The sequence below is a fragment of the Hyaena hyaena genome, unplaced genomic scaffold, assembly GCF_003009895.1.
Source record: "Hyaena hyaena isolate Hyena2069 unplaced genomic scaffold, ASM300989v1 scaffold_276, whole genome shotgun sequence".
Classification (NCBI taxonomy): Eukaryota; Metazoa; Chordata; class Mammalia; order Carnivora; family Hyaenidae; genus Hyaena; species Hyaena hyaena.
This window is the reverse complement of record NW_024080909.1, coordinates 1,534,006-1,555,221: the sequence shown is the minus strand read 5'-3', so window position 1 is coordinate 1,555,221 and position 21,216 is coordinate 1,534,006. Positions and strand designations below refer to the sequence as shown.

Here is a 21,216-nt window from a genome sequence, read left to right as displayed (position 1 = left end):
ATTCACAATGCTTCGACACCGTTCTAGGTGGAAGGATAAACTCTGTCCTATCTCCTGGACCAGGAAACTACAACAGGAAGACCAGTGGGAAGCGGGAGAGAACCTTCTAGCATTGCCATCCCAGTAATTCGTCAGCGTGTGGCCTCTATGAGGATTTACGTAATTCTACTAGGACCCCGGACCCTCGAATGCACCTTGGGTAACAAGGGCAAGCCTCTGGCGGCCCGTCCCACGCCCCAACGCTCCAGGGGCGCACACCACTCAGAAACAAGCAGCAAGTGCCAAGGACAGAAACCAACCAACTGATCACCTAGATGCAAGTGTGCACCCACATGCAAGCATACATGTGTGTGTGCACATAGAGCTCCCTGTTCTCCGCAGCCTTTATGCACGGATTCCTCATCCTCTCAGCCCCACCCCTTAAAGGCATTTCCAGAAGTCAGGTTATTACCCTTGGCACGGTGCCTCACACACAAACGCGGGGACGCTGGTTTATGAAGTGTGACGTGTTTATCAAGGACTACGTTCCATTAACCTCTGCTTCCAAATGTGAATTCCTGCCTCTGGCCTGGGATTGGATGGCACAGCCACAGCCTTTACTGCAGACAGGGGCGGGATGGGAGGACGGTGACCCGAATCCTGAACCTAAGCCACCACGCTAGGAGCTCTAGCGCCCAGAGAGCACACCCCAAGGCCCTCCATAAAACCGGGGTGGGTCTCCTCTTGGAAACGGTTCCCCAGCATGTTCGGCTGGGGAAGAAGCAGGCTTCACGGAGCTGGACGAAGCAGAGGAAGTCAGGAAAAGCTACCTGGAACTCAGCCAGTGAGGCAGGGGGGATTCCTGCGGACTCGGCTTTGCTCCAGGTCCTGGCGCACCCCCCAAGCAGAAGGGCCTGTGGGGGCCACGGCGGACAGGCCTGCGGGACTGCCAAGGAATCTGGGAGGCAGAAAGCAGCTCTGGGAGGTGCCCCAGGATCACACGGTTCTCTGGGATGGGTGGACCCTGCTCCCACCTTAGGGCCATTTATGGTTCTTACGGCCTTTTGCCATTTTGGTTTTCTGGGTCATTTCCGGAAATCACCATGTTTCCCCTGCATTAGCTCATTGTTGGATGAACGTTCATACGGGTTAGATGATAAGAAGCAATCTTTACAGAGCCCGGCTGGCAGGTGCCGTGACGGGTGTCTGTCTGCCTGGCTCCGGGGTCGGCACTGGCCTCCCTCAAGCCAGGAACAGAGGTGAGCCTGCTGCTGACAGCAGTGCTTGGCATTTCGTAGGTGTTACGGATCCAGAATATGTAGGGAAGTTTTGTTACTTTTTTTTCCCATCAAAATATGTATGTATATATGTATATATATATATTTATGTTTATTTTTGAGTCAGTGAGAAACAGTATGAGTGGAGGAGAGGCAAAGAGAGAGGGACACAGAATCTGAATTGAAGCAGGCTCCAGGCTCTGAGCTGTCAGCACAGCCCTGACACGGGGCTTGAACCCACGAACCATGAGATCATGACCTGAACCAAAGTCGGATGCTTAACAAACTGAGCCACCTAGGCACCTCTTAAATAGATATTTTAAATAACTTTAACATTTATTTTTTTTTTTTAAAAGAGAGAGAGTGTGAGTTGGGTGGGGCAGAGAGAGAGGGAGACACAGGATCCAAAGCGGCTCCAGGCTCCGAGCTGTCAGCACAGAGCCCGACGACGTGGGGCTTGAACTCATGAACCATGAGATCATGGCCCGAGCCAAAGTCAGATGCTTAACCTATTGAGCCACCCAGGCGCCCTCAATAGGTATTTTAGAAGGACTAGAAACATCGCACACAAAGGCTGGCCATTTTTATGCTAAAAAGTGTGGGCTGGAAAGTGCCCTCCGGTCTCCATCCCGCTGCCGGATTCTTCTCCCAGCAGGTGGACAGACTTCCCCCCAGCAGCGTATCTGCTCCTGGGGAAAGGGGTGGCCCCTGCGGGCCTGGTCAGCAGGTGGCCGCATTCCTGCGCCAGCGGCCTCTGTTACAGAGTCCCCATCTTCCCAGGACGCGGCGACTCACAGCCCTGCCTTCTCTTTTCTCAGGTATCTGAGAGCAGGGCTTGTCCAGCGAGGAGATTAGAAAAGGACACGAGCTCATTCCCATACTTTAGAGCCAGAGAAAGCCTTGCTGTGAAGAGAACAAACAGAACCTGTTTGGTGGCTTGTCATTTCAATGACAACACGAACCTTTCACAGGTGAGCATTCCTCACACGCCTCCCCTTCCTCCTGCCCCCGGGGCGGGCAGCGGGGGTCACCGGGAGGGGGAGCAGGGGAAAACAGGAAAACAAGTTACATGCCTTCAGGGAACACAGGGGTCTGATGACCAACATTTAAGAACCCAAGGGAGAGTCGAGGGAGAAAAGTTTATGAAGACTTGCCCGCCCAGGCGATAAAAACCACTTGGAGAGAAACAAGGCCTCATTCTGCTACCTCCGTTAGGGAAACTAGGGAAATGGCAAGGCGGGTACGGGTTTCTTGATAAGAGTGTATTGTTTTCATATTTATCTTATTTCGTTCTCTTCATTCCTCTTGAATAAATATGAAGAACTGATTCTTTAGATCACCTGTATGAAAAACATCACCACCAAATCCTCTGAGGGGTCAAAGTCCTCATAGCTAGAACGGTGGGAATTTAACAAAGAGAACACATTTCTGATTTTAAAAAACATTTTTTTAAAAGTTATTTTTGAGAGACAGAGAGAGCAGGGAAGGGGCAGAGAGAGAGGGAGACAGATTCCCAAGGAGGCTCTGTCTGCACTGTCAGCACAGAGCCCTACACGGGGCTCGAACCCACAAACCAGGAGATCACCCCTGAGCTGAAACCAAGAGTCGGACATTCAGTGACTGGGCTATCCGGTGCCACCCATTTCTGATTTTTGCACAAATAAAAAGGCCAAGGGGTTGGACGGCAGAGCCACTGCCTCACCTAGGGGTCCCTTGAGGCCTCACTTATCAACTCTGCTATGCTAAGCTCTCCATGAAAGCTGGCTTTAAAAGGGGTGCCGATGTGGGAGCCGCCCATGAGGAATCTTGCGCACAGAACCCTACACCGGAGCCGGCTCAGGCCCAACACGCTGCCGTAGGCACCTCGAGAGACTCAGCGACACCCTGTGCCTCTTGTAAGAGGACCATGTGAGCTGGGTGAGAAGAGCAGAGATCAAACTTTCTGTCAGTTGTGTGTGGATTAGCGAGCACAGGGGAGCAGGGAGGAGGGGGCCAGTCAGACGCCGTTACTCTGGTAACTGCAAAGTATTACTGTTCGCAGATGAGCTCCAGTTTGGTCAGGCGTACCTACCCTCCAAAAAGCAAAGAATTTTCTCCCCCCTGATTTTAAGTATGAAGATAAAGTTTCATAAAAATGGAGAGTGATTTACAGGTATCACTTTGAAAAGAAAACAACTAGGCACCTAAGATTCATCTTTTCTTTTCATTACAATTTTGTTTTGAAATGTGGTCCTTACGGTTCCCTTGACGATGACCCTTTGTGAATGTCGTATCATGTAGTTATGGCAAAGAAACTATTGCCTCTCTGCAAACTAGATGTTTTCGTTAATGTGGTACAAACAGATAGGTTAGTTCATCAGCAGCTGTAATTTGAGCCTCGTACAAAACATGGCTTTAATTACTACGGTTTGGGGCCCAAGATATGACCAGAGTAAGAGCCAGTATAATTATGAATAAATAGAAAGATTGTAACCACTTAAAATAATTGAGCATAAGTATAAAATGCAAAAACAAAGCTGTTTATACTTAAATCTCTAAATTTATTTTTCCAAAAATGCCATTACGAGAACAAATATACTCCTATATAGTCAAGTTCACCTTAATCACAATGAAGTCATAGGATAACAGAAAAGAGATATTCCTCGTATTTAAAGCATGCTTAAAATGTCAGCCATAATCAAGACCCTCTAATTTTAAACACTATATATGGCAGTTCACTTTGTAGAAAGGTAATACAGCCTTCCAGAATTCTTCAAACAAATCCAAGATAAATAGGAGAACAAGAAAAACTATTTTCAAAACCAAGAAAAATCAAAGCACCTATTTAAATTAAGTCCATCAAGAATCTATAAAATTATTTCAGGAGGACACGGGCTGGATGAGACACTAAATACTATAGTTCTATGGGGAAAAAAAATTATGTTAACTTTTTTGGTAACATTTTATATAACTTGCTATAAGGCAGTTGAATACTATAAAGGACGGGCTTCACAGCGCATTTAAAAGTATGAATTTAAATAATACTCAACAGGAAGAGACTGATTCTGTGACACTGGCTGAGACGGAATAACAGAAGGGTGTGACTTAAGAGCGTGGCCCTTCCCAGTCTATTTTTAGAGGCTTAAGACTCCAGCCTTAAATAGTTTTAATAATAATGCTTGTGGCTACAACTCATCATGTAAAACACAGTCGGGGAGAAGACAGTTCTTTTCATACCGTGTCACCTAGTTCGTTGCTTCCCCCCCTTTAAAACTAATCCTGCGATCTTGCTCCCGGAACACGAGGGGTCTCAAGCTTTTTTTTGTTTGCTTCTTTCTGTTCAGTAGCTGCCTTGGAACATGCAGAACTAAAACTGGGTGATAAAGCTGAAAGCAAGTTAAAATTAGGTGGTACATCTTTTAAAACTGTTCTTCACTAAAGAAGGAACTGTCTTGCTTATCCGGAAGCCTACTTGGGATAGTACTCTCCTTGGGAGCACTCTGATTATGGCGATGTGCCCTTTTCAAAGCGCCAATCTCGATGTCACTCATCACAGCTGGGACGACAGCATCTGTCAAGGGAACCGGAAGGGCCTGACCTTGCATCCTGTAGTCACTTGACGGGGTTTTAAGAAGTTTATGTATGTATGTTCACTAATGAATGTGTGTGCACATAAGGTACCTGTGTGTGTGTGTGCACGCACACAGGCTTCTATAAACACGTTATGTACACCTATATACACAATACAGGCTCATCCACATATCCCCCAGTGACATGGGCCCCCCCTCCCCGCCGCAGTCTGATCAGACTTGGTTTCTGAAAATTAACACCTTTTCCGAATCCACCCTTTCCAGTCCACTCCCAGAACTCAGAATTATAGTAAATCATACTCTAAAGGGTTCATTTCAGTTTTCAATTAAAAAAAAAAAAACACCCAAATGAGCAAACCATTCTATCCAGAAACACGGGCACATCTAGGTCTAACACACCATCCTTTGTCCTTCAGAACCAAACAGAAGACCCAGAGAAGTATTTTAAGACCCTATGAAAACTAAACAGGCATTTCGCTTTTATTTTGTTAGAAAAGGAAGGGGAAATCCCTGTCATAGATAACTGGGTGTAAGAGACCTAAACTGTCTTGCATCTCACGTCCTTGGGATAAAAGTCAAGATTGGGGACTGAAGAATAACAAATCAGACCGAATCCCCCTCCTTCGGAATCCTGAAAAGATACGAGGGCATTTCGGGCATTTCGGGTGTTACTCTCTGAACTCCTGGGGAAAGGAAGACAGGATATGGGGCCAGACTGTCTTTCACCGAAGGCTCTTCCTGCTCAGGCGGCACTTACTGTCCCCAGTCCCTCGGCCCAGACCCGGAGGCGCGGAGCCCCGGGCGCCGGTCACGTGTGGCTCCGCACCCCGCCCGCTCCGTGCACACGCACCGCGGCGGCAGCCGGGCCCTGCCCTGCGGCCTCTCCAGGCGCCTCGCTCTCTAGCACAAGTTCTCCTTGAGGAGGCCGAGCTTCCGCAGGGCCTCCCGGCGGGCCTCCTCCGTGGAGCCGCGGCCAGAGAACTGGACGGTGACGCCCTGGGGTCTGAAGCCCACAGCCCGGGGCAGCGACCCGGACCGCCTCCTCGCATCCGGGCCGCAGTCCGGCGGCCGGTGCTCGTGAAAGCTCTTGCTGGCGTTCTGGCGAGCGAGCTTGCTGGCGAGGGCCGGGTCTGGGCGGAAGGTGACCGTCTTTCCGGCCGAGACAAAGGCACCGGGCTCGCTCTTGAGGGCGTCGTGGATGCTCTGGAAGCCGTTGGCCAGCGGCCGGGGCCGGTCCGTCTGCGCGCCTCCGGGGCGCGGCGCCCACGCGGCTTCCTGGCCGGGGCCCGCCCTGCTCGGGCCGCGCCGCCCCCCCTCCGGAGAGCCGCCGCGCCCCGGCTCCGCGGGGTCCTCCCCGGGGGCCCGGCCTTCGGGGTCCCCCGGCGTCAGGAAGGAGACCCCGTTGATGTTGGCCAGCACTCGGGCCTTGCGCTCCTGCACGCTGACCGCCGCCCTGGAGATGGTCTTGTTGAACTCCTTCCCCGCGCTGTTGGTCACGCTGATGTTGCTGGGGAAGCGGTGCGCCTTGGGCGCCGGCTGCGCCGGGTGTCTGTGCCACGGGGGGTGGTCCCCCGCCCGAGGGGCCGCCGGCGGCAGCGTCCTCCATTCTCCGGGCCGGCCCTCCTTGGTGGGCGACGCGGGCGAAAGCGCTTCGCTTCCGGCCAACCTCTCGGACATTTTCTGAGCGATGACCAAGGGGGTGGGAACGGAGCGGGGCAGTTTGGGGTGCTCTGCGGGGGGACCTGGCGCCGGCAGCTCTCTCCTGGGCGGCGCTGCCTCCGGGGTGGCCACAGGTCCGGAGGGCGGCACAGGAGGGGCCTCTGGAGCCTCGGGGTCTGGCGCCGGAGGGCCCTGGGCTGCTTCTGGCTTCCTGCATTCAAGGTCAGGGCCAGCCCCTGAAAAGGAGGTAGAGTCCTCATAAGCTACCACCTTACATAAAAATAAATGCATCCCATTTCCTTCTCGCTGAATTTAAGAGGGCCTCCCGGTGGGGGACAGAATTCCAGTGTCAGCGGCGGCACCTCCTGTCACCTAAACTACCCGGAACAGTAAAGGAGAAGGTCCTGTGTGAGTCCCACTCCCCACTTGACAAGAAGGAATCAATCAGTGATGGTGCAAGACTCGGGTCTGAAAGCTCAGGACCTGGGACGCACACCGCGCTCACAGGCTTCGAAGGGAATAATAACCCACCTATGAGGGGGTGTCACCCAGGGAAAATGGAGGCGGGAAAGATGGGTGGCACCCTCCCCTGTCTCCACAGATACAGATCCCAGGTCACCCAACACTATTTGCACTTAAAATCATGCACCTGTCTCCCCCCTACAAAACTGTACGCCGCGTCTTCATTTATCTCTGTATCCTCAAAATCTCACCCAAGGCCTGCGGGAGCAGGCACTTAAAACCGCAGTGAAAGTATCACGTTAGACACTGACAGGCAGGGCGGCTTTCTTTCCCTAAGTGTTGTCCTTGGCACAAGCTGATGATCTGGCATTTTTAAAGGACCAGCAGGTTCAAGTGAATTTTAGGAAGGACACTTCAAATAAGTGTGATAAAAATGGGACCTCTGGGGGCGCCTGGGTGGCTTAGTCGGTTAAGCATCTGACTTTGGCTCAAGGTCATGATCTCATGGTTCGTGGGTTCGAGCCCCGCGTCGGGCTCTGTGCTGACTGCCAGCTCAGAGCCTGGAGCCTGTTTCAGAGTCTGTGACTCCCTCTCTCTCTGACCCTCCCCTGCTCACGCTGTCTCTCTCTCTCTCCTAGGAAAAAAAAACATTAAAAAAAAATAGGACATCTGTAATGAAGTCTCTTCTTTGAAGACATGGCTGTAAACTTAGCTCCTCCTCTGGAGTCTAGAACCCCAGTATGTGAAATCGGTGTAATGAACAGCCTCACACATACACACACATACACACACACAAGGAGAAAAAATATTTCTAGACGCTTCTGACAAATGGCAATATTTTGTAGTAAGAGCCAAAATACTTTCCCTTCTGTTTTTCTCTCCTTTCCAGTCCTCATCCCCTTGCCTATGTTTATTTCCAACATCTTTCCCAACCAGGATAAACAGTGCAAGACAATCCCACCTCACCCACCCCGCTGCTCTTCTCACAGGACTCGAAAGAGAAAAAGCACACCTCTCCTTTGAGGCCGCCCTGAATCCAGCAGACCTGCCAAACAGACACGGAGCCAAACTCTCATCTGCTCTTTTCCTGTTTTCCTGAACCAGCTAACTTTTCAGCCCAAATACTCCCACCTTGTGAAGTCATGCCATAGAAAGTGGGGTGCAAGATTGCTCAAAATCTGAGATCAAACCTCACAGGCTAAAATATCAGCACCTTGTATGTTTTGTTTGTAGAATGAATTGTTATACCTGGAAGTCAATTCCAAGTTTCTTTCTTTTTAATACACAGTAAAGCCTTGGATTGTGAGCAACTTGTTCTGTGAGTGGTCCACAAGATGAGCAAACTTTTTTTTAATTTAAAAAATTTTTTATTTATTTTTGAGAGAGACAGACAGAGTGGGAGCAGGAGAGAAGCAGAGACAGAGAGGGAGACAGAGAATCTGAAGCAGGCTCCAGGCTCTGAGCTGTCAGCACAGAGCCCAATGTGGGGCTCGAACTCACAAACTGCGAGATCATGACCTGAGCTGAAGTCGGACACTTAACTGAGCCCCCCAGGCACCCCAAGATAAGCAAACATTTCTAATAAATTTTAAGTTGATAAATGAGCAAGACTGATATCAGTAGTACGTGATGCAGAACATCACATGATCACAACTGAGCCAATGGTTCTTGAAATTCACTGTGATACATGAGTGCTTTGGATTACAAGCATGTTTCTGGAATGGATTATGCTCGCAAACCAAGGTTTTACTGTATATGAAATAGATTCATATGGTCAGCCAGTCTCAATCTTTATTCTAGTTCCTTTGAACTTTCCCTTCATGTGCTATCTCCTAATATGCTACAAAAGCATCGACTTGGTTGGATACTCAAAACTACCAAGAGCATGCTGCCAACCTGCAAAAGCCCCCACAGTGTCCACACTGCACATGCAGAGTCCACACTGGCACACGCACACACAGCATCCACACTGGCACATGCAGTGTCCACACTGCACACACAGGGGAAGACCACCGTGTCCTGAATGACACTAACGAACCGAGTCAGAGGCTGGGGATTGGGCCGCGCTCCTCACCTGCCGCCTCAGCCCCAGCTGGGAGGCACTCGGGCCCCCCCTCGTCAGGTGCTGGCTGCACCAAATCGATGACATCTCCCAGCTCCGAGTGACTGGAAGCGCTCTCATCCAGAGACCCTGGAGAGTGGGAATGCACGCCGCTGTCACACAGGACTTGCTCCTCAAAGTCCTCTTCCAGGGAGTCAATAGTCTCTTCAAAAAACAGGAGGACATCCTTTTCCTCGTGCGTCAGGTACTTGAGGCTCTCATCATCCTACGTACCGGGTGCGGGGACGGGACAGGAGGGAGAAAACGAACAGTTGTTTTGCTGAAGGGAAAAGCCACGGCAGAGTGGAGAGCTCTGCAGAGCCCTGGGCAGCCTCCACGTCCCTCTAAAAGTCCCTGTTGGGGAGAGTCCGCCGTTCAGTGGCCCCACTGACCACCCCGTGCCTGTGTCCGCCCTGTTGTACCTGCGTGAAAAGAGAACGCTGCCGAGAAGCTGCGGCAAATAAAGGGTCTTAGCATCTGTTATAACTCCAGCCTTATGGTTCCTAGTGAGTCAGTGACAGAAAAAGAATTCTTCAAACCTCCTTGGGAAGGAACGCTGTTCTCAACTTCCTGCTCTCAGACGTCTTCCCAGAATAGCAGTGGGGGACGTCTCTGGTCAAACACAGAGGCGTGAACGCACATATTTACCTCCTCTTCCTCCAGAAACCTCACGAAAACATTAACGGGATTCATTTTTGTTTGAAGGCACAAACCACAAAGACAAAAAAGAATAGGAAGGGAGACAACAGTGACAGAGCGTGGGAGGGGAGGCAGCCACATGACAGGTGCAGCCGACTCTGGGGACCCAGGGAATCAGAGTCTCAGCAGCCACGGGAAGCCGGCGACCAGCCTGCTGAGTGCGGGGAGGCCCCCGCCCCCGCAGCTCAGGTACCGGGGTGCCGAGCGGTTCTGGGAGCGGGGCCAGGAGGACAGTGCAAAGGCCAGAAGTGGTTCAGCGGGAATGAGGTCATCCTGGCAGAAAACTAGATGTTTCTTTAAAAGAAGGTAAAAGAGGGATTTGAAGCAGAGTTGACGTGAAGGACCACAATGAAAACAGGGAGTAAAGGAACCCAACCAGATGTCCCCCTGGACAGAAGCCCGGAAGTCTTCCCGGGGGTATCTGGAGGTCCAAGGGACGAAGGGGCCGATGCCGTGGGCTCCCCGACTCAGCCAGATGCCCCTACAGACGGCAGGACAGTCCACAAACCCCTGATTTCTGGTCAGCTTCTCAACGTTCTCCTCTTAAATATGCACCCATGCCTCAGGGTCACCGAGTCTCACCATGAAAGACATAGCCAAACAAACAAAAAGGAAAAGAAACTATGTTACAAAAACAAACTATGCAGAATGATGACAATTCCAACAAGATTACCATCCATAATCTCAGAGGGTTGAGGAGATGCTGAATCCAAATCCATCAAGAGTATGATGCTATAAAAAAAAAACCCCACAAGACAAAAAACAGAGCTCTTAGAAATTAACACTCGGACCACAGAACTGAAAAACGAAATAAAAGCCTACAAGATAAAGTAGAGAAACTAGTAAAGTGAAACAAATAGTCAAAAAAAATTTTAATAAAATAGGGAGGATAAGAAAATCAGAGGATAAGTATGGGAAGGCCAACGTCTGAAAGAACAAGAGCTCCAGAAAGATAAATCAGAAAACTAGAGGGGAAGAAAGTATCAAAATAAATAAGTAAAATAATTCAAGGGGAGGCTCCTGGGCTGAGGGACCCAAGTTTCCGAATGGAAAGGGGGCATCATTCTAACTAACGAACAAGAATGAAACAGACCTACGCTGAGGGGCATCCCTGTGAAATCTCAGGACACAGAAGGACAAGAGAAGGGCAAGGTCCCCAGAGTGAATAAACAGGTCACAAAACAAAAGACCAAGAATCAGAACAGCAACAGACTTCTCGGCAGGAAGCCAGAAAGCAGTGTCAGGACTCCTTCAAGATTCGGAGCGCTAGAATCCTGTGCTTAACCAAATTAACGTCATGGCAGAATAAAGATGCTTTTAAGACATGGGAGGTCTACACAGTGCATCACCCACATATGCCTTTCTCAGGAAGCTTCTGCAGGGTGGTAGGAGACTGCGGTTTTCCCTGAGACAAGGGAGTAAACCAAGAAACGATGCAGGAGCCAGGGACCAGGGGAAGATGAGAGAAAGCCGAAGGGGATCCCAGGACACTAGTGACATCCCTGGGACATCAGCAGTGCAGACGACAACCAGTCTAATGCACAGCAAGCCAGGAGGCTGAGAGCACAAAGCAAACACATAAAACCCGAACAGTTATTAACCACTGAAAGCTACGGTTATGGGAAGAGTCATGTATCATAGATACATGTATCATAGATACCCGGTCACCTAGAGTAACACACACACATACACACACCTACATGCACACACACAATATTTTAATTATATACATATTCACAGCGAGAGAACAAAAATGTCCAGGGGCACCTGGGTGGCTCAGGTGGTTAAGCGTCTGACACTTTGATTTCTGCTCTGGTCATGATATCATGGTTGTGAGATCGAGCCCTGCATTAGGCTCTTTGCTAACAGCACGGAGCCTGCCTGGGATTCTCTCTCTCCCTCTCTCTGCACCTCCTCTACTCGCTTGCTCTCTCTCAAAATAAATCTATAAACATTAAAAAATATGTCCAACAATAAGGGTATGGTTAAACAAATCAAGGCACATTCACAGATAGAATATTACACAGGAATCTTAAATGGTGTTTTCAAAACATATAATGCTAAGTGAAATAAAATGCAGAAGGAAAATGGAGTTGTCTTTTAAGTCTATGCATACTTAATATATACCCACATACATAAAATTCTGAGAGGCTATGTAGTAAAATGTCGACTAGAAGGCAAATAACAAATGGGTTAAAAGTCGTGTCCTCTAGTGAGTAGGAAATTGGGGGAGAGGTGCTTTTCAGAACATTTTGAAACCACCTGACCCTCTATGAGTGCGAACTTTGATAAAACAACAAAAAAGGTGTGGAAGCAAACACAGTTAAGAGCTGACCCACGTGGTGCAGGGGAATGCTTTTCACACTGGGATCTGAGAGGTTAAGCAAATGCCTGCCCGCCCGCCCAAAGCACCTGACTCCCAGCCCATTGCCGAGCCCGCGGGCTCCACAGATTTAGAGACGGGTCTCTAGTTTAAGGCACTCATATGATTAACTCAAGAATACATGCGAATTTCTCCACCCGGCTTGGCTATATTAGCTTGATCCTGAAGACTGGAGGATTCCGGGAAAGGAACCTGCCTGCAGCCGGGTTTGGTGGGCAGACAGAATGGAAGGTCTCTGGGGAGAAAGCCACAGCATTGGGTGGGTCAGCAGATGGAGGAGAACGTGGCTCAGGAGAACACCTGCCAGATATAAACCCATATACAAGTGCTGGGTCACAGATATGTGTCTGTTATGGTAGATACAGACCCAAGTTCTCCAAAGTGCTTGTGCCAGTGTGACTCCCACAGGCATGCCCGCCTACTCTCCCTGTGCGGCAGGCATACTCCAGAGTCTCATTCTGATTTCCAGTCCGTTCCCAAGAACATGAACAGTGGTGGGCATTTTTTTTCCTGTAATAATTAGCTGGCGATCCTCTTATGAAGTGCCTGTTCAAATCTTTTGCCTATTTTTCTATCAAGTTGTCTTTTATAAATTTCAGGACTATACATACTAATAGAAATCTTTTATTGGAAATATTTATTGCAAGTATCTGCCACTACTCACCAGCTTCCCTTTTCTCTCTCTTAATGGGGGGGTGGGGTGGTCTTGTGATGACTAGTCCTTAATTTTAATGTAGTGTAGTGTTTCATGGTTAGAGCTTTTTGTGTCTTATTTAGGAAACCACTAGCAACTCCATGGTCATGAAGATACTCACTTGTTTTATTTTAGAAGCATTATTTTTAACCTTCCATATTCAGTGCAACAATTAATCTGGAATGAACTTCTATGTATGGTGTGAGGTCAAGAGTCATTGTTTTCTTTCTTTTTTAAGTGTTTTTAAATTTATTTTTGAGAGAGAGAGAGTGAGAGAAAGAATATGCAAGCAGGAGAGAGGAGGAGAGAGAATCCCAAGCAGGCTCCATACTGTCAGTGCACAGCCCCACTGCGGTGCTCGAACTCACAACCATGAGATCAAGACCAGAACAGAAATCAAGAGTCAGATGCTTAACAGACTGAGCCACCCAGGTGCCCCTCACTGTTTTCTAAATTGATACCCAATTGTTCCAGAACCAGACCTTAGAAATACCATTCCCTTGGTTATAAGCCAAATGATAGTATATGTGTCCGTCTTTTTATGAATTCTCTTACCTGTTTGTCTACTTGTCTACTCATGTACCACTAAAACACTGTTTTGTTTTTTAAAACGTTTGTTTATTTTTGAGAGATAAAGCATGCATGCACATTCATGTACACAAAAGCAGGGGAGGGACAGAAGGAGAGGGAGACAGAGGATCTAAAGCAGGCTCTGTACTGACAGCAGAGAGCCCAACATGGGGCTTGAACTCACGAACAGTGAGATCAAGACCTGAGCCCAAGTCTGTCACTTAACTGACTGAGCCACTCTGAGCCCAAGTCTGTCGCTTAACTGACTGAGCCACCCAGGAGCCCCTAAACCATTGTTTTAATTGTTATAAGTCTCAAGATCTGGTAGTTTAAAGCCCCCCACAGTTCTGCTGTTCTTCTTTAGGTCTCTGACAGCTCTTTTGGCCCTTTTTACTTCCATGTAAATTTTAGTGTCAGCTTGTCAGTTTCCTTACACCCAGCTACACACACACACAGACACAGACACACACACACACACACACACACACACACACACACACACACACACGCCTCTGCTGGGACTCTCATGGGAACTACGCAGAAATTCCTCAAATTGAGAACTGAATTTTCCAATGTTTTGACTCCTCACATATGGTATACACCCTACTTATTCAGATCAGTGGCTCTCACACTGTGGTCCTTCGACCAGCAGCCACAGCACCTCCACTTCCACACAGCACCAAGAACTACAAATACTTGGGCCCCACCTTAGATCTGCTGCATCAGGAACATCAAGGGCCTTCAGTCTGTGTGTTAACATACATTCTGGGAAAGACTGATGCGCTAATGTTGGGCAGGCATTGATTTGGTTCTTTAACTTCTCTTGAAAATGTCTTGGAGTTTCCAGCCGGAGCCGCCCAGGCGCCCCAAGTGTGTTTGTTTTCAAGATAATGATTGGGTTTTGGATTTGGTCAAATCTCTTTATGTATTACAGTGGTTCTCAGCTACAGGAGAGCTTCCCCTTCACAGGGCATTTGGCAGTGCCTGGAGACACTTCTGGTTGTCACAGCTGGGTGGGCCACTGGCATCTAGCAGGGAGAGGCCAGGAGTGGTGTTCCACATCTCACAGTGTAAGGACAGCTCCCCACATAACGGATGATGTGGCCAAGAAGCCTGAGGAGAGATGATCATATCCTTTTTCTCCTTTATTCTGTCAAAGAACTGAATTACAACAATTGATTTTCAAATATTAAACCAACCTTGCATTCTTGGAACACATCCAGTCTGGTTGTGCTATCTTTTTTATACATCACTGAATTTGATTTGCTAATATTTTGTTTAGAATTTCTGCATCTCTGTTCATAACACAGACTGGCCTGGAATTTTCTTCTCTTTGCCATCAGGTTTTGTATATCTTTTCAAATTGTCAAGTTTTAGGGGCACCTGGGTGGTCAGTTGGTTGAGCGTCCAACTTCAGTTCAGGTCATGATCTTGTGGTTTGTGGGTTTGAGCCTCGCTTCAGGTTCTGTGCTGACAGCTTAGAGCCTGGAGCCTGCTTCAGAATCTGTGTCTCCCTCTTTCTCTGCCCCTCCCCTGCTCTAATTCTGTCTCTCTCTCAAAAATTAAAAAATAAACATTAAAAAAAATTTTTTTTAAATGTCAACTTTTGGAACAATGTGCCCTAAGATTTTAATTTTAGTTCTTAGCTTATCTTTTTGCTCCACCTTTCCTGAGATTTTTTGGGGGGTAGGGTGGAGAGGAAGACTGAGTTTAAGAATACTTTTTCTCCAGCTGAAATTAGAGCAGGTTCATATGAACTAGATCCATGTAATTTTATCAGTCTGCATACCTAGCAGTGTACAGTCCCCCAAAACTTCAACAGTTCCTCTAAAAACAGGATTGGTGTGAAAGGCATAATAAGAAGGGCAGGGTACTGTGAGGGAAAATGGGCATAAAGCGTTCCTGACTATTTTCTATTGAGCACTGGACCAAGGGAAAGAGAAATAGGTTTTAAAAAACCCAGTATGGTCATCTACAGAACGTGTCACTAAGGAATTTACATTTATTCTAAGAATTCCAGGATCCAGCCCTACCTGCCTTTCACATTTCATCTCTTTCCTGCTCTCCCCATTCTACTCTACTGCAGGGATGGTAACTTTCTCCGTAGGAGGTCAGAGAGTAAATATTTTAGGTTCTGCAGGCTTTACCATGGCAACTACTCAACTCTGCCCATGTAGTGTGAATGTACAGTATGTTAATCAACGGGTCTAGCTTTGTTAAATAAATCTTTACTTACAAAAACAGGTGGAGTCCAGGGGCGCCTGGGTGGCTCAGTTGGTTGGATGTCCAATTTCAGCTCAGGTCATGATCTCGCAGTTTGTGGGTTTGAGCACCATGCTGGGTTCTATGCTGACAGCTCAGAGCCTGAAGCCTGCTTCGGATTCTGTGTCTCCCTCTCTCTCTGCCCCTCCCTGCTCACACTCTGTCTCTCTCTCTCTCAAAAATATATAATCATTAAAGAAAACACAGGTGGGGCCCCAGATGTGGTCCATAGGCTGGACCATTGACCACTGGCCAACTCCTGCTCTATTCTCTTATCAGATCAAACCACCTGACATCTCCCATGCCTGTTTTCACGTCCTGAGTGCCTGTCTCCACACAGCCACCTCTTAGCTCTCCTTTATGGTCCAATTTAAATGTCACCACACTTCCAGCCTACTCCATAGCATCTACTGAATCACATATTCAAATGTATCTTCTGAACACAAGGCAATGTAAATACAACAGTGGAAATAAAGTTCTTGCTGCCTAGCTGACCATCTAAAGAGGGCCAGCCCTGTTTTAGATGGGAAAACAGGTATTTACTTCAGAGTCTAGAAATGGCTCTGACAAGGGGACTAAGGGGTATTAAAGAAATGGGTATCGATCTACACTTCTGGGAAAGGGGTCTTGTCTGGAAAACTCTGGTGAGGAACTGATGTCTGCCAATAGTCTGAAAGAAGTGGGTGGGAGTCAAACATAAGGGGTCAGTTAGATATCTGTTCGAAGAGGTCACGTTGGCTATTGTGTAAGAAATATCAAATGTGGGCAGCAATCTGGATGAGACTTCAAGGTCACCTAAACTAGAGCATGGGTGATGGGAACAGAGGAAGGGGGCGAGATTAGGCAGAGATTTAAAATGTGGAATCAGGGGCACCTGGATGGCTCAGTTGGTTAAGTGTCTGACCTTGGCTCAGGTCATGATCTCATGGTTCCTGAGTTGGAGCCCCACATCATGCTCCATGCTCACAGTGCAAAGCCTGCTTGGGATTCTCTCTCTCCCTCTCTCTCTGCCCCACCCCTACTCATGCTCTCTCTCTTCCTCTCCCTCACTGCCTCTCCTCCACACGCTCTTTTTCTTTCTCTCTTAAAATAAATAATAAATAAACTTAAAAAAAGACAAAAATAAAATATAGAATCAGCTCCTCCTATAAACTTCTCTCCTATAGCTGTTCATTACCCAGTGTTTCCGTTCTACCAGACTTCACACTTAAAGAGGAGCCTCACATGGGATGCACCCCTGAACCACCCACACAGCTTACAGGCTGTCTTGTCACTGTGACCAAAAGGTCAGCTGCCTCCTTGCCACATCTGTCTGCTCTGTCCCTCTGCCAACCAGAACTGGAAAGCCTTCTCCGAAATCCAGCGACACCATTCATTCTGTGATTTTTCTAGAGTTTCTTGCAGACTGGTGGGGTCAGCTGGAGGGTCACAGTGTATGGTGTAGGGCACTTCTGCCTCATCTTTTCTCCACATACCTCGTTCTTGCCAGGCCATCCCGTGCCCTCTGCATCCAGCGCTCACGCTCCCAACTCTCTTGCTTCCCAGACTCACCATAACACATTTCAAATGTTTCTCCTGCCCACAAGGAGCAGTTTAGCACAGTGATGGAGCAGAAAACCCTTGCAAGTCTAAAATCATGAGGGCTCGTAGCATAACAAAGGTCCCTGTGGTTAATAATTACAACCATCACGGGTGTTGTTAGGATGATGTGATAATGGTAACAACCATAATCATATAAAACATCTGAGGAAACATATTAATGCTCTCTACCTTCTTCTTCCTACTTTGTCTTTCCCAATTCAGCATTTCAATAGCGCTACGCACAAGTTTCTTAGAGAATCTCCTTCAGTTAGGGGTACAGACTGCAGAATTACATGGGTAACTGGCCTGTCTTCGGGTTAAGACACATGCCGACTTCAGACACCGGAGTGAGGGTGAAAATACAAACAGAGCATATAACCCCCGCAGATCTAACCCAACATCAAAGCAGGAAGTCCCAATGTAAGATTTCATTTGGAAAACAGTCTTAAAGGGCGCCTAGGTGGCTCAGTGAGTTAAGCGTCGGACTCTTGATTTCAGCTCAGGTCATGATCCCACAGTTCGTGCGATCGAGCCTCATGTCAACAGTGACTCTACGCTTGACAGAATCCCTGCTAGGGATTCTCCCTCTCTCCCTGCCCCTCCCCAACCTGTGGGCGCACGCACGCTCTCTCCAAATAAACATTTAGAAATATATTTTAAAAGAAACACAGAAAATGGGCTCAGAAAGGGCAGGTCCTACACAACCACTGTGGTCTAGGGCAGATTCCAGGACCCACAGGCTGAAAGACACAACACGCCGACCCATCAGTCCAGCTCCTTCGCTGGAAGATGTGAGCGCCAGGTTTGGAGACAGGAAGTGACCCCAAGGGGCAGAGAACTACTAACTACCCTGCAGCGTGGCCGACACTAGCATTGGTCTATTCTTGCTGTTTGTTTTGTTCAACTCCTTTCTGTTTCTAATCACATATTCATGCAAGATCAGAGGCCAGGGTCCTCGGAGACTCAGATTCTTGCATCCTCAGCGCATCTGAGGTCTCTCCCCAGGGCCAGAGGCTGGCGTGTGTCCCTACGCGCCTTCTCTGTGCTCTCCTGGCCTTGAGTGCTGACCTAAGGGGCCAAAAAAGAAGCTGCGGGCTCAGGCTGCTGCCTGACTCCCCAAACAAGAAGCTGCCTCCACACGAACCTGGCCTCGGCCTGCACCTGGGAGGGGACAGGAGGCAGAAACAGAGAAGAGCCCAACGCCAAGGGCAGGGGACGGGGTATTCAGGGCCCGGAAAGGGGCACGTGTGCTGTCTACTCCTCTGGTTCCCCCAAGATCTGGCGCTGCCCCCTCACACAGGGGTGCGAGACGGGGCCTTGAGGAGGAGGCAGTGCACGCAGAGCACCGAGGTGGGGACAGGCAAAGCTGCAGAGCCAGGAAGCCCGGGAGAAGGAACTGGAGGGAACCACGGAGTGACTGTTTAAGGGCACAGGGTATCTTTCGGGGTGATGAAAACGTTAAAAAAATTTTTTTTAATTTTTATTTTGGAGAGAGGGAGAGAGACAGAGACAGAGACAGAGACAGAGAGAATGCGAGGGGAGGAAGGGCAGAGAGAGAGGGAGACAGAACCTGAAGCAGGCTCCAGGCTCCAGGCTCCCATCAGTCGGCACAGAGCCGACGTGGAGCTCAAATCCATGAACCTCGAAGATCATGACCTGAGCTCAAGTCGGATGCTCAACCAGCTGAGCCCCCCAGGTGCCCTGGGGATGAACATGTTTTAAATGGGACTCTGATGGTGGCTGCACAACTGTGCATCTACTAGAGACCACTGCCTGGCACACTTTGAACGGCTGAGCCGTGTGGTGTGTGAATGACACCTCAGTATGGCTGTCACGTGTCGGAAAACAGCAGCAGCAACTAGGTGGGGGCCCGGCGGCTCGGGTGGAGACAGGAGAGCCCGAGGCCTGGCCGTGGCAGCCCCTGCCTCACAGTTGGTGCTGTTGGAAAGCGGCGTTTGCTAACTTAGCACCAAAGAGCTAAGTAGATAGGAAGTGAGGACAAACGGACACAGCAGCTTTCTTTGGAAGAAGTGAACTGAAGAAAACTCAAGTTTGTGCTAATGTTTGGAAGGAAGTAGGCTCACAGCAGAACATTCTTTTAAGTTCCCTTTCTATCAATGGTGCTTGTAATGTAACAATTGGGCTACAAATCTCCAGATCTGGAAGAACTCTGTAGAGAACCAGACCTCCCCCATTCGACCCCACCATGCTGACGTCAGGCACTGTCTGTAAGCCTCTCAGGGAAACACCATTTTGCCTCAAGAATGTGACCATACATATTTTTCTCCCCTACTATGTATATCATGATTGTGAAGAAATCATTTCTACTGTGTTCAAACCAGAAAATTCAGAACGCTAAATCTACTGAAGTAATTATAACGCATGCTACACAAGTCTCCTGTGAGAAGGACCAAGTCCTGGTGCTGCTGCTGTCTGTCCGCTCCTACATGAAGAAGAAACGTCCGCTTGTCCCAACGGAGCTCTGAGAGGAGCATCCAGATAAGCTGGATGAGAGGCCTTTAAGATCTTATTTTCAAGTAATCTCTACACCCCACATGGGGCTTGAACTTACAACCCCGCAGTCAAGAGTCAAATGTTCCACCGACCAAGCCAGCCAGGCGCCATGGATGACAGACTTTTATAATGAAAGTTAGCAAGAGTTCTCAAAGTCAACAATCCTCGATATGCCCATTTGGGACAGGAGTTTCATTTTGGGGGCAATGGAGAGAGGAAAGAAAAACCCTTTGTTTGGCTAAACAAGAAAGTTGAGGAGCCTACTCCTACGAAAATAACACCAGCCTAAAACACTGCTAAATTAATGAGGCTCTTTTGTTTTGTTTTGTTTTGTTTTTCTTTTAAACAAGAAAATTTGGCTTAACTACTGCAGACAAAGACAACTGTGGTAACCCCTCATGAGGGAGAAAAAAGAGCTAGTAGAATTCATCTCTATTCTAGACAAAAAAAAAATCATAAACAAGATTATGATGGCTAAAAATATTCTTGAAATGAACCAAGGTCTCATAACGGCCAGTCTCTTAGGTAGGCAGCCTAGAATAGTGGTTTTGGCTGAGTGTGACTTGATGTTCACATTTTCTTTTTTTTTTTTTTAATGTTTTATTTATTTTTGAGAGAGAGAGAGAAGAAGAGAGAGAGTGAGACAGCATGAGCAGAGGAGGGTCAGAGAGAGATGGAGACACAAAATCCGAAACAGGCTCCAGGCTCTGGGCTGTCAGCACAGAGCCCAATGTGGGGCTTGAACCCACAAACTGTGAGATCATGACCTGAGGTGAAGTTGGACACTTAACTGACTGAACCACCCAGGTGCCCCCGCGTTTTCTTTTAATCACACCAAAAATGACCTTCTGGACACTTGAGCCAGGCTTTACTGATTTAATACCCTAAGCTGATGGGAGACACCCACTCCTGCAGCTGAGGCAGAACAGGGGCAGAGAGCGGCACACAGAAATCAACCTCTGTGTCGTTCCTGACATGGCTTTAAATGCTGTACTTCCCTTGGCAATCTCCTAAGAAAGACCATAAGTGCCCTGGCGTTCCCCACAGTCCAGTAGAAGGGCTTAATTATGGTGATCTCTAGCCAGGCAGCCTGGTGATTCCGCACCAGGGCTAACTCAAGCCTGTACTTCTGGCCGGAAAGAGACACAAACAAACCAGTGCGGGAGGTTTTGATTACAGATCTAGAGAACCAGGGCTTCGAAGGATTACAGCCGGGCTCCCGGGCTGCCTTAAGCTTCCTTCAAGTGGCAATGTCATAAAGAAGTTCCAATATGCTGGACCCGCCTTGCGTGCGCCCTCCCAGACCCCTTTGGAGATTGGTGACGCTGTCCCAGGCTTCACACTTGCCGCTGAATTGTGAAAACCGCGTTGAATGCATCAGCCGCGCTGGGCTCCCGTACGCAGCAGCTATTTGTTAAACGTTTACGGAATTTAACTTTTATAAAAGCTACACAAGCTTTGTCGTA

General features: G+C 48.4%; 1 protein-coding gene across 1 annotated transcript in view; it reads right to left on the bottom strand.

Moving 5' to 3' along the window:
* Positions 1 to 3,775: 3,775 nt before the first annotated feature.
* The window catches only part of PROSER2 (proline and serine rich 2), a 45,587-nt gene continuing 28,146 nt past the window's right edge, over positions 3,776 to 21,216 (bottom strand). Inside the window, exons 3-4 of the mRNA XM_039245995.1 lie at positions 9,021 to 9,273; positions 3,776 to 6,720 (exon numbers count right to left, since the gene is read on the bottom strand). Of these exons, the coding sequence (XP_039101926.1) occupies positions 5,726 to 6,720; positions 9,021 to 9,273 (1,248 nt within the window). The 3' untranslated portion in view covers positions 3,776 to 5,725. The remainder of the gene's footprint in view (positions 6,721 to 9,020; positions 9,274 to 21,216) is intronic.